The sequence below is a fragment of the Seriola aureovittata genome, chromosome 15 (assembly GCF_021018895.1).
Source record: "Seriola aureovittata isolate HTS-2021-v1 ecotype China chromosome 15, ASM2101889v1, whole genome shotgun sequence".
In the NCBI taxonomy this organism is placed as follows: Eukaryota; Metazoa; Chordata; class Actinopteri; order Carangiformes; family Carangidae; genus Seriola; species Seriola aureovittata.
In genome coordinates, this window is record NC_079378.1 from 17,192,454 (window position 1) to 17,204,360 (window position 11,907).

Genomic DNA, 11,907 nt, shown 5'->3' on the forward strand with positions numbered 1-11,907 from the left:
TTGCAATATTAAACATTTCTGGTAACAATTCACAAACCTGTCTCAATCTGCTATCTTTGTTTTTCAAAATGCTCTTTTTAGCTGTCATGCACATGTTTCAAAGACTATAGGCAGTGAATTTGATTGGCTCTCTCAGAGAAACAGAGCTGCATCTTAATTCTGACCCCTTTCTTTAATAAGGGTCAGCATTGTCTTTGTTTACTGGATTCCCGATGGCCCTTTCCGATCCCTCTTTTACCCTGCTTTGCTCTTCAGGACCTACTGCAGTGTATGCCATGTGCTAAAAGGATACAATACCAGCATGCCCAAATAATGAACAGCACTCCCATTTTTCTGCCCAAACAACTACAATATGAATATGATTCAAGGTCCACAGTCTTTGATGCTTCACTGGCATTCATTGTTTTCCTTGGAACTGCAATATATATTTTTTGTCATTTATTGTGGTACTTATGTAGCCAATACCTCTATCAATTTATTTATGTTATTTTATTGTCAGGTGGTATTGATATTTGTGATCATTCATGTAAATGAATCAAACAAATGTCTGCTTTGTTCCTTGAATACACCATCATAGATTAGATTATATGAAACTTTAATGAACCCCAGGGGGAAAGTGGGTCATGTAGCTGTAGAGAGGAGGATATACTGTAGCTAAGAGCAAACAGAAACAACTGCTGAAGATACGAGAGGAAAGTAACACAACAGGATATATGAAAATATAGTGGCTATAGTGAATATAGCCTACTGAATACTGAATATACTGCCAATTGTATATCAAGCAACAGATGCAGTCTTTCATTTCTGCAGGTGAGTCCATGTTAGTTTATGGATTACCAGCACAAATGCAGAGGAAAGTAAACACACACAAACCTGTCAAAAATATGCAAATAAATTATTCACATGCTAATAATTCTACAATTGGGGACAACATATTTATGATGCACCTAAAGATGCACCTAAATCCCATAATTCAGTTACATAAGACAATTTTCAACAATTACCATTCAAACCTACACTTAGTTGGTGCACTGAAAGTATGCTCTATGCTCTTTTCTACAAGATAAGAGCTATTCTGCAGAAACAGTGTTGTTTTCAGACAACCTTGAGGGTTTTTGTGGTCAGGGAGTCCCAGGCAAAGAACATGCATTAGTGATCCTTTTCCACTAATCACAATAATGTCTGAATAAAAAGCATCATTGAACCACTTTCAGGGGAATAAAATAGTATTGCCTATTCCTCATAATTAATTCCACGTATAACAATATGTTGTGTGAATGTCAATTATCTGTGGAGTCTACAACACTAAAGGGCAGGTAGGCAGATCAGGTAAGCAGTACTAATTTCATGTGGTATGTTTTGGTCTCTCCACTGTGATATCCATTCTAGTGTGTATTGTTCATTGTCAGCATCTAGCAACAAAAAATGTTTTGTAATTTCCCCTGTCCTGAAGTACAGCCCATTTAATAGGCAACACTCTGCATCAACGGATATAAGTGGCTATGGCCAACGCAGGATTCTTGCGAGATTTTAAGGCAGAAGGGGCGGGGGCGTCCTGCAAGACAACACTCGGGGAAAAGGACCAACCATGTACTTACATGTTCCTTCCACTTTCCCGTGATGCACTGCGTGGCTGTAATATATGGCGGCTGTGTTGGACAAATCATTTCAGTTTAATTAAGTTCCTAAACATACATATTCTCTGGGATAGTGCAGGCATTTGTGATTTTACTGACTTGTAATTTAAGCGTTTATAGATTGGCTAGCGAAAATAGCCCAAGCGAGCTCCGGAGGTTACCGTTGAGAGCCGTAACTAAGGCAACGACAAATGATGTGACTCGCGGGAGAGTAAACGTTAAAAAAGAAGCCAAACTATCCCCTGAGTTTTTATGCTTAAGTTCAAAATTTCCGCTGTGGAGTATGGAGAAACATAACCTGGGAAAAGAAAGACTCATAGTACCCACTGATTTCACCTCATCAGCGGTTTCAAGTAAGTTATTTCTCCTGGTTGCTTTTTAATATTTGCTAGTAACTTCGAGCAAATGTGGAGTTCAAGATGATGTTAGTTGAAGTTAGCTTCTGCTGTAACCTAGTTAACTTAACGCATTACCTAGCTAGTCTGCAGTTATCAGCTCTAGTATTAACTAATAATTAACAAGAAAGGAGGCTGCATTTAGAGAAGGGAAGTTGTCATCTTGGTAACATTATTGAAAAGGCGCTACTTAGAAGATAGCACACAACTAGTCTAGCTGATGTTCGCACTTAAACATACATTCATGTTATTTAGGAAATGTCCAGGAGGACCTGGTACCCCCATCGCATTTTGCATCGAGTGTCAAATCTGCTGGAGCACACAGAGGCATTCAAAGCACTGGGACACCGCCACCCATGTCCTGGATAAACCCAGGTGTAACATCAATACCATCAGGGGATCCCAGTCCTGCCAATCCATGGCTCGCCATCACTCAGGCCCAACAGGAAATCTTAGAGCTGAGGATGGAAAATCAGCAGATTATGATGTTACAAGAAAACAGTATAAGAGGAAGGATCCCTGTAGATCATCTGTCAGATCTTAGGGCAAGGTATCCCATTTTATACAGTCAGGAATACCATTATTGTCTGTCAGTTGGGTGAATTATTGAGTACATGAATAGGCCTCTTCCTCAAACACAGATCTGCTGAGAGAAATGAGCAGTGGTCAAGATGGGAGTCAGAGTGGCGTCTGGAGGCAGAGAAACACAAGGCTGAAGCTGAAAGGTTTAAGGGGCAAGTGGAGGCCTTGCAGGAGAGTGCAGGGAGACACAGAGAAGAGCTCAGAGACAGAGACAGCACTGTGAACAGGTAGGAAATATGTTTATATTATTATACAGTCAAGCCCTTTTACAATTAAGTCTGAACTTCTCTGTGTAAGTAAACATTTCAGTTTAATGATGAAGCGTTTTGATCAAGCTTAACGTGGGATAACCTTTTCATGACAGACACAGCCATGAGTTGGAAGCAATTCGTGAGGAACTATATAAGGCAAAGACTGAACTCAGTCAAATCAGAGAAGAGCTCATTCACAGCAGTGTGCAGAAGGAGAAGATAAGCTCACAGGTAATGCTGTTTACCAACAAAATATTTTGTTTCGACACTGATGTTCACATAAGTTAGTGGCGTATTTTAACTAATTTTGGCAGTTTGTAGTCTGATGTTTTTAGTACAGTCTTGTAGTCTTAATAATACCTTTTAGTCACCTGACAGTTTTAATTTTGTTTCTCTCTGATTAGTTTCACTTATAAATATTCCTTTATGTTTAATATTTTTGTTTCTTGCAGCTTGAAAGACTAAAGACAGAGTCTGATGAAGAAATTAAAAGGCTGAGGAGAGATGTAGAGAGGAGGAAAGAGGAAACCCAGGAGCTTGCTCTGAAGGCTGAAATGGGCAGATTACAGGCTGAGGAGGAGGCCAAACAGCAGTCTCTCAGACTGTCAGAACATTTAGAGGAAAAGCAGAGGAAGCAGGAGGTGGAGGTGTGTGCACAATTAAATTTGAACCGTCATAAATCTTGTACATACTGATTTGGGTGACCTTTCTTATGCCCTACGCCCAGCATCCAAGAACCCATGTCAGCAAGCAGCTGCTCTGCGGAAGTATCCCTGGGTTGAAATCTGAGCACGTAGCTCAGTGCTTTTCTGACCTTCCTCAGGAGGGAAACAAGTGAAAGAAGAACTTCTCCTTGGGGATCAATAAGGTATTACATCATTTATTCTTATGTGTCTTAAAATGTCCATTGTTTTCCTCTTTCAGCTGCAACAGTTGAATGCTTCCCACTCTGCAGAGTTGGCTGCAACAAGAAAAACAAACAGTGAACTACAGGACAGACTTCAATCAATGACCTCAGAAGTGCTGCAGCTAAAAGGCACTCTGATGGAGGTATCTACCGAGAGAGATGGGCTGAAAGAACATTTAAGGTGCCACATTCAATCTATAACTGCTAAAGAGCTAAACATCCATCTACATTTATTGTCAGATTCACTGATTCTTTTTTTGGGGATGTTGTTCATTTTTCAGCCAAATGGGACAAGCTTTTGAGACACAATCTGCAACACTGCACAGCCTCAGAAATTACATCGGCCAGCTTGCCCCAGAGAAAAGAGAGAAGGAACAATTAAATGAAGCTGTTGAGGTGGAGACATTATAAACAGTATTGATTGCGAGCAGTCCACTGTAAAGTACTTGCATGGGAAAACACTTTTGAATGTTGTTTTTCAGTGGCGGAAATGAGTATTACATTTCTGAATTAACAGCATATTGTAATAATTCACCCTTTATTCTAATTTTGTACATTTTGTAGAGGCTGAACAAAGAAAAAGCAGCTCTTCAGAAGACCACAGAACTTTTGACAATCAGACTAAACTCTGTGAATGAGATACTTGCCCTCCAGGAAGAGAAAATAGTAAAGAAGGTGGGTGTTCTTCACATAAAGATGCATAATATTAGCCTAAACGATCTCTTAAGTGTCTTAAGAAGTCTTAAGTGTTGATGCATTTGTTGGATCATGAAAGTGCTTATGTTCACCATGTTCAGACCACAGTATGTAAGGCTGATGATGGAACAATTCCAGAAAGGATGACAAAAGCCCTGCAGAAGTAATTCAGTTGATTGAACACTTCAGCTGTGGCTCTCTATTGAGATGTTGTGTATATATATAGTTTAACTAGAGGTGACATATAAACTATTTTTCCACTTTTGAATGCATTTTTATTACTTTTCAAGTGCATGGAGGTTATTTTGCAGATCATCTTTCAGGAACTTCAAAAGGTCGCTTAAGATAGATAAGCAGAACAGAGAACAACTTGTACTCTTAAGTTCTTTGGATGGGGATGTATTTTAGAGCAGAGACTGTTTTGAAAACTCTTCACTGTGGTGTGTTAATATACCTGAGGGAAGAAAGGAAAAAAAAAAAAACTATGCATTTTAAGAAGCTTCAGTATGCTTCAGAAAACATCATCGTTAATTTGTAGGCACGAATTATCCATGCCCATATGGAGTATTGGCTAAAGCGGTGAGTCTGTGTCTGTATATGTGTATGACATATGTGTCTGTTTCAATAGACCTCGGCAAACCCACTTGTGAGAAATGGATCTGAAGGCCTTCAATTGATTCAGCTCTGGAGAGAAAAAGTTTTCAAGTTATGCATTCATCTACGCTCAAAGGACATTGAATTAAGAGGAGAAAAGGATGAACTCCTTTCAAAAGTATGATCTGTTAATATACCATGGTACAATTATGTCCAGTGTGTTTGGAACAGTGTTTAAAGTGTGGTACTGTTTTAGTTCAGATTCATGGAGCAGCAGCTCCAGCAGGAGCAGCACCGAGCTAGTGTCCTCCAGCACAGTCTAGATAACAGGATAGCTGAGCTGGACCTGGAGAGAGTGGAAAAGGAGGTTAGTACCAGAGCAAGTGATGTGATTTACGTGGCTGTCTGATTTTTCGATGATGAATTTGGGGCTGCTTAGGAAAGTGATAAACACTTGTACATTTTTACCCAGGCAGAGTATGCTGACTATATGGAAAATTTTGCTAGTTTCCAAGAGCAGTTGTGGTTTTAAGGACAGCAGCTGGCCACGAAGACTTAAAACTGTACATCATCATAGATTTGTGTAAGATACTCTATCATATGGATATATGTTTTTCTAACCAGACATTGAAACAGGACTTGGCCCAGGCTCACAAGGAAAATTCTCAGCTAAAGTCACAGAGGCAGAAATCGGAAGTGGATCTTAAAATCCTGACAGAGGCAGTGCGCAGGTAAAACAAATTAGAATAAGAGAAGGAAAATGCAAAGCCACTATTTTTGTCAGTGTTGAAAGTTTCATCACAGATAATACACAGTTTGGCTGTGGCTCACAGGTTCAGTCTGGCATTTGAAAACAAGGTGGCAGAGGTGGACAAAGCTCAATCAAGGTTCAACACTTTTACCCAGCGGCTAACTTTTGCTAAAAGACAAGTGGAGACAATCCAAGGTGAGGTCATACCACAGGTTGACGGGATGATTGCAATGTTTCACTTTTAGTTGCATATCTGTATGTCTGGTAAATAATTTACATTAGAATGTTTTTGTTTTACAGGTTTGATCATGAGGAAAGTGGCTCTGCAGAAGGTTCAGCAGACCAGTAAACAGACAAAACAGGCTACTCACAGGTTTCATCATATATTTTCAATTTATTGATCAGACATTTACTCCATAATACCAAAAGTAATACCAAATGATGTCTCTAAAAGTGCTTATTTATTCTGATCAATAGCCTCCAAATTCAAAATGTTCAATTTTTAATATAAAATGAAGAAAGCCAATCACCTCATTTTTTAAGCTGAGAGTAAACAGAGTAGTACTTTAGTTGGTTTGCTGGTTAATTGATTAAATGAAATGAATCATACTGATCAGATTGGAGTGAATTAATTAGGAAAGTTTTTAATCCATTAACCCAATAACTAGGCTAATTCAAGCCTACTAATGCAGTTCACATTGCAATTATATGTATATTTATGTATACACTGTCCGTATGAGGTCATATAAAATATAATTTTATTTTTTCATGGGGCACCCTGGTGGCTCACCTAGTAGAGTGCATACCACGAAGGCTTAGTCCTAGCTGCAGCAGCCTGGGTTAGAATCCAACCCACGGCCCTTTGCTGCATGTCATCCCCCCTCTCCCTCCCCCACTTTCCTGTCTCTCTCTCTCACTGCAACTGTTGAATTAAAGGAAAAAATGCCCCCAAAAATAATTGATATTTCCAAAGAAATAGGGCATTTGTTTTTAACATGGCTTAAATCAATACTGTGTTATTAATAAGATTTTTTTTGGTATATACAGTATCAATATATCACATTATGACAGTTATGTGTAGTATTACAGTAGTCTATGAATAATAGCAGTTGTTTTCTGGCTGTTCAGAGTTTGGCTTGCTTTGTAATACACTGTGCAGCTGCGTCTCAGTCTCTCTCCTTGACTTTCTGTTCCTTTATTTGCTCTGCCATCTTGTCTGCGTTGCCCTGCAGCATCACAAACCTCCAGACAGAGCTTAGTTTGGTGTGTGAAGAGAGAGACAAGCTCACACAGGAGCTCAAAAGAACCCCGGAGCTCATCGAGAAAGCTTTGGCTGATCTGAAAGAACAATGTGAGCAACCTAACAACTCATGACAACTTATTATAATGAATCATCTGTTGGCTGTCCATGTTTTGGCAATGTATCTGTCTCAGTTCACTTTGTACGTCTTCCTCAGATGAAAGCAAACAGAGGCAGCAACAGCAGGAGCTGGAGCATAGCTGGGTGGAGGTCCGACAGGCTGTTGCTGGCAGAGAGAAGGCCGAGCAGACCCTGCAGCAGATCAAGGCCCAGCTAGAGGAGACCAAGGTCAACCTGGAAAAACTCCGCTCTGAGCTGCTCATCCAGCAGGAACACAGCGAGCAGGGTGAGGCAACAGCTACCTTAAGATGCATTACTGTTTTTCAGCCTTGACTTATCCAGGGAAAGCAGAATGAGCACTCCTGCTCCTTTTCAGAAATGCCCTTCATGACAGTCTCCTCATATTCACGCCTGGGATGAGTCTGCCACTCCCCTCTGCTCGGTAGCTTCACTGGAGCAGCAGGGGATTAAGTGACATGCTCAAGAGCACCTTGACTAGTTGTTCAGGGAGAGTTTGCTCTGAGGGAATATATATGTCTGTTTAGTTGCTAAATGCTCCATTGTTTTCACCAATTAGTTGCTAACTTAGTTTTTTTGCCATTTGGTGCTCGACATGTAGTTTACAGCAGGTGTTTTGGAGCTGTTTTTGCTGAAAACAGCTACCTGCTGTGGCTGAAAACAGTGCTATGAGAGCAGTGTGAGTAAATCAAACCAGTAAAGTTGCAGGTCAGAAAACTAAAATGATGATCCTGAAGTCGCTAGAAAGCTCTGGAGAGGTGATAGGAACTGTAAACTTGGGTGATACTTTTCTGTGTGGGTTTGTCACTATGACTGTCTCCTTTCATATACATGTTCTCATGTGAGCCATTGTTGATTAAAAAGTACTGATAAAACCTACTTTAATGATGCTGACATCCACTCTGTTGGATTTAATTTCCTTTTAAATACCAGGTCTTAGTATGCTCCACTGTACATTCCTCTGCCTTTACTCGAACAAAAGATCAACAAATGTTTGCCTCTAGCTATAATTTAAAAACTAAATAGTCTTTTTTCTGACCTTTAGGCTAATGCCACTTTATTTATTTTCGTTATGCACTACCGTGGTCTCATCGTAATAATTGATAAATCTGGAATTTATTCAATCAGCTCTGTTTGTAGAGGTCTTGCCATCTATGAACATTTGCTGACATGCAATATTGCAATAAGATCCAGTTTATCCCTTGAGATGCATACAAGTGCAGCATTAGACTGTTTTTCGATTTGTGAGATACAGTATTAAGGAATGGTGCATTTGTTGTTCCCCTTCAGCCCGGCAGGAGAGGGTGTCTGAGATTGAGGACCGCTGTGCTGAGAAACTGAGAGAGATGGAGGTTCAAGTCAATATGGCCAGGAGAGAGCACACCAAAGCAGGTAGCAGGATTATCACCATGCTACCTCAGCCCACAGAAGCTTAACACAAGGGACTGAAGTCATATCTGTAACACAGACTGTGATCTAATATGATTGGAGTTGTTTACACAGCATATAGCAACATTTCCCAATGGCTCTTAATCTGTCTGTATTGTCGCTTGCAGTTATGACTTTGCGGCAGTTTGAGAAAGAAGCAGCAAGGAAACATGAGATGAGAGAAACTCAATATTTGGGGAGGGCACACACAAAGAGGGAAGTTGAGAATAAGCAACTGAAGGAGACAGAAGAGGACGAAAACCTGCTGCTGGTAAGACTTTAAAACAAATGGCAGTTGTGAAAAATGTTCTTCCTGTTTTCATTTCTTTTTATGACCTGATATGACCTGAATCTGTTCCAGGCCACTGTTGCTGAACGAGGGCTGATGAGTGGGTATCCAAGAGTTTACACAAGAGCTCCACAAAACTCTGCTGCTCCCAGGGAACAACAACAAAAACCTTTAGAGAGGAGTCGCTCTGTAGGGGCAAAAGCACCTGCAGACGGTAAGAAGTGTCATAACTCTTCATGTGTCAGATGCTTTTTCTTTTCTTTTTTAAGTCTTAACGTTTGTACCGATATAATTGATCTGACCAGTGGCCTGTCTGTGTCCTGCCAGAGAAACTCCTGTCTGTTTTGGAAGAGCTCCACACTCTCAGTGCTGCAGTGGTAAACAGTTCTGAGGACTCAGCGGAGGAGGAGGGACAGACTAACAGCGTGAGACCGTCCACAGGCAGTCTGCACAGCTGATACCTGAAGATGAATCACTGGAGGCAGTGAAAACCCCTTTAATTTGTACAAAAGGTTGGTAGTGTTGATGATTTAGGAGCCATGAAAACAAAGTCAGTGGAAACAGTTTGAGCCAAACATCAGAAAAACATGCATGTTACATTGCTAGTGGGCGTATCAGAAGAATAATAGTGATCTAGTGCAGACACAGTATACATAAATTTAACACAAATGTAAATTCAGGTTCATAAAATACTTTCAATACCTCTTCTGCATCTGTCTGCAGGATGACATTTAATTACAGACAATACTGTAAATACATTAATGGACAAAGAATTTAACTCAATCAACATATTTTATCTGTTTGAGAAATCTCCACAAGCTCTCCTTAACCAAAGTGAAATGAAAGATTTAGATGTTTATGTTCACAATATGGTTTTTCATTCTCTTGCTTGGACTAAATCACCTCACTTATTAGACCACGTTCCACACTTTCACTGTCTTTTAACTATTTTTGAATGATATTAAAAATCATAAACTTGGTCCTAGAGTTGTTTGATTTGTGACCAGTGAATCAATGTTTAAGATAGCACTTCAGCAAACGTGATGTGATACATTCACAAAAGAAACTACTTACACACACACACACACACACACACACATATATATATATTTTTTTTTTTACTGCAGATAAAATGATAGAATTTATATCCATGAAAAAACTGGACAGATGGTGATGAATTAAATGAATTAAATAAATTCAAATGTGTGACAAGATCTGTCACTTTCAGGGGGCTTTTTTACCAGATAGCAAAGAGAAGCCTGCCAGATAAACATAAAGCTGACACAGTGCTTGTGCTTCTAATGCGAATAGAAGTCTGTACTGTTAAAGCTTATGTGACGTCCAAGTATTTCTTTGCTATGCAGAGACTGGTGTCTTACTTTTAAGTACAACCCATGATAAAGTATTTTTATAGTGCAAATTCTGTGGTCTTCAACAATATGGTCTAGGGGGAAATAGTGATGAAGAAATTCATGATTTGATGTAAATCTAATTTCCACTAGTGTTGTCAAAAGCCAAATGAAGAAGAGCAACTTACATATCTGATATCAGAGTTTTACAGTAAGTTAGATTTTTGCAAAAAGAATTTCAAAAGATCTCTAGAGTCAATTGAGAAATTTAATGTGACTGGTGCATCTGCCCTGTTTCTCTCGATAAAACACATGAACAATTGGGAAGACCTATATGATTTCATATTGAAAAAATCAATATTTTCTATTTGAAGTTCCTTTTATAGAGGTCAATCTTAAAATGACTTTGCAGTCATAGGATGGACGATGATAAACATCATGATGAACCAGATAATAGTGCTATTTGTCATGTTGTCATGACTTATAATAAATTTTGCAATAGCTCGAAGTTTTGAGCCTCTAGGTATAAACATTCCACGGAGAACCGAGTGAGAGCAGAGTCAAAATACTAATAAAGTCTAGAGTTTCCTGCTCTATTTTCTAAGAGCATCAAAAATAATTTGCAGGGACAGACTTGCTGCTTGATAGGTGATTCATCACTGCAAGTAAAGGTTTAAATTAAATTTTTTAGAGAAATATTGGATTTCCATTGTGCACTGCTGCTTTTATTTGGTGCCTCAGAGTTTGCAAGAGTTTGCAGCATGTAAGGCATGAGAGTTAATAAATTAATTTGTATTGCCTTTTATGTTTGGTACAAAAATCAGTAATGTCATCGATGACTCAGTGAAGGAATTATGTATTGCCGAAACTAACAGACATCACGATGGATAATTTTAGAGTAATGTGCCACCAAATTTAATATTCCGTCTTTGACCGTGTTATTCTTGTAATTTATTTTAGTTCACATGATGTATTAACATTGTGCATTCATGTCAGAATAAAAAAAATAATATTAATAATTGTGAATCATAACAAATGTTCAAGTAGGCTGACTGCAAGAAAGAAAAATAATTAAAAGCAAATCATGGGTTCTCATTTCCTGATTAAAACCAGCAGAGGGCGCAATTGTCAAAGGTGAGACCTGCACATACAGTGATTTCCATTATTTGTTTGGACTGTACTTTGTAAAAGGCAGTTTCTTCACTGGAGTGTTATTGGAGATAGTAAGACATTAAAATATTTCTCTAGGTTACACACATTTCTTACCTGCAACTATCATCTATCAGACTTAAGAATTAATCTGAATAAGAAGCCTGTCCAGAACCATTTGATGCTGTGCTGTGTCTATCCGCAAATGGCAAACGAACATGAGAACAGGACTGATGGGGTGAGAAACTTTCAGGTTGATGCCAAATTTGTTGCTCTGTTGAGTGTAGTGGTGAAATGTGATAATATACAGCCTGAATAAGTGCATTTACTGTATATATCTTCATTGCCTCAGCGGTGTGGAGAGAGTCACAGCCAGACAACACTGGTTAACTGATGAATAATTTAGTAGAGCATAGCAATCCAAGACATGAAATAAATGATGTAATAAAAACCAATAAGCTCCTGAACAATTCAGCATTAACAGCATATAAATAAATGTTC

General features: G+C 39.0%; 1 protein-coding gene across 1 annotated transcript; it reads left to right on the top strand.

Annotated features, from left to right (window-relative positions):
* The first annotated feature begins 1,641 nt into the window (after positions 1-1,641).
* Positions 1,642-9,887, top strand: cchcr1 (coiled-coil alpha-helical rod protein 1). The gene is made up of 19 exons (XM_056396448.1): positions 1,642-1,990; positions 2,288-2,582; positions 2,674-2,841; positions 2,979-3,096; positions 3,318-3,512; positions 3,790-3,953; positions 4,054-4,168; positions 4,337-4,447; positions 5,097-5,240; positions 5,319-5,429; positions 5,687-5,793; positions 5,896-6,008; positions 6,114-6,186; positions 7,046-7,164; positions 7,271-7,459; positions 8,482-8,583; positions 8,748-8,890; positions 8,981-9,122; positions 9,236-9,887. The coding sequence occupies exons 1-19, from the start codon at positions 1,921-1,923 to the stop codon at positions 9,364-9,366; spliced, it is 2,610 nt and encodes an 869-aa protein (XP_056252423.1). The 5' UTR covers positions 1,642-1,920; the 3' UTR covers positions 9,367-9,887.
* The last annotated feature ends 2,020 nt before the right edge of the window (positions 9,888-11,907 follow it).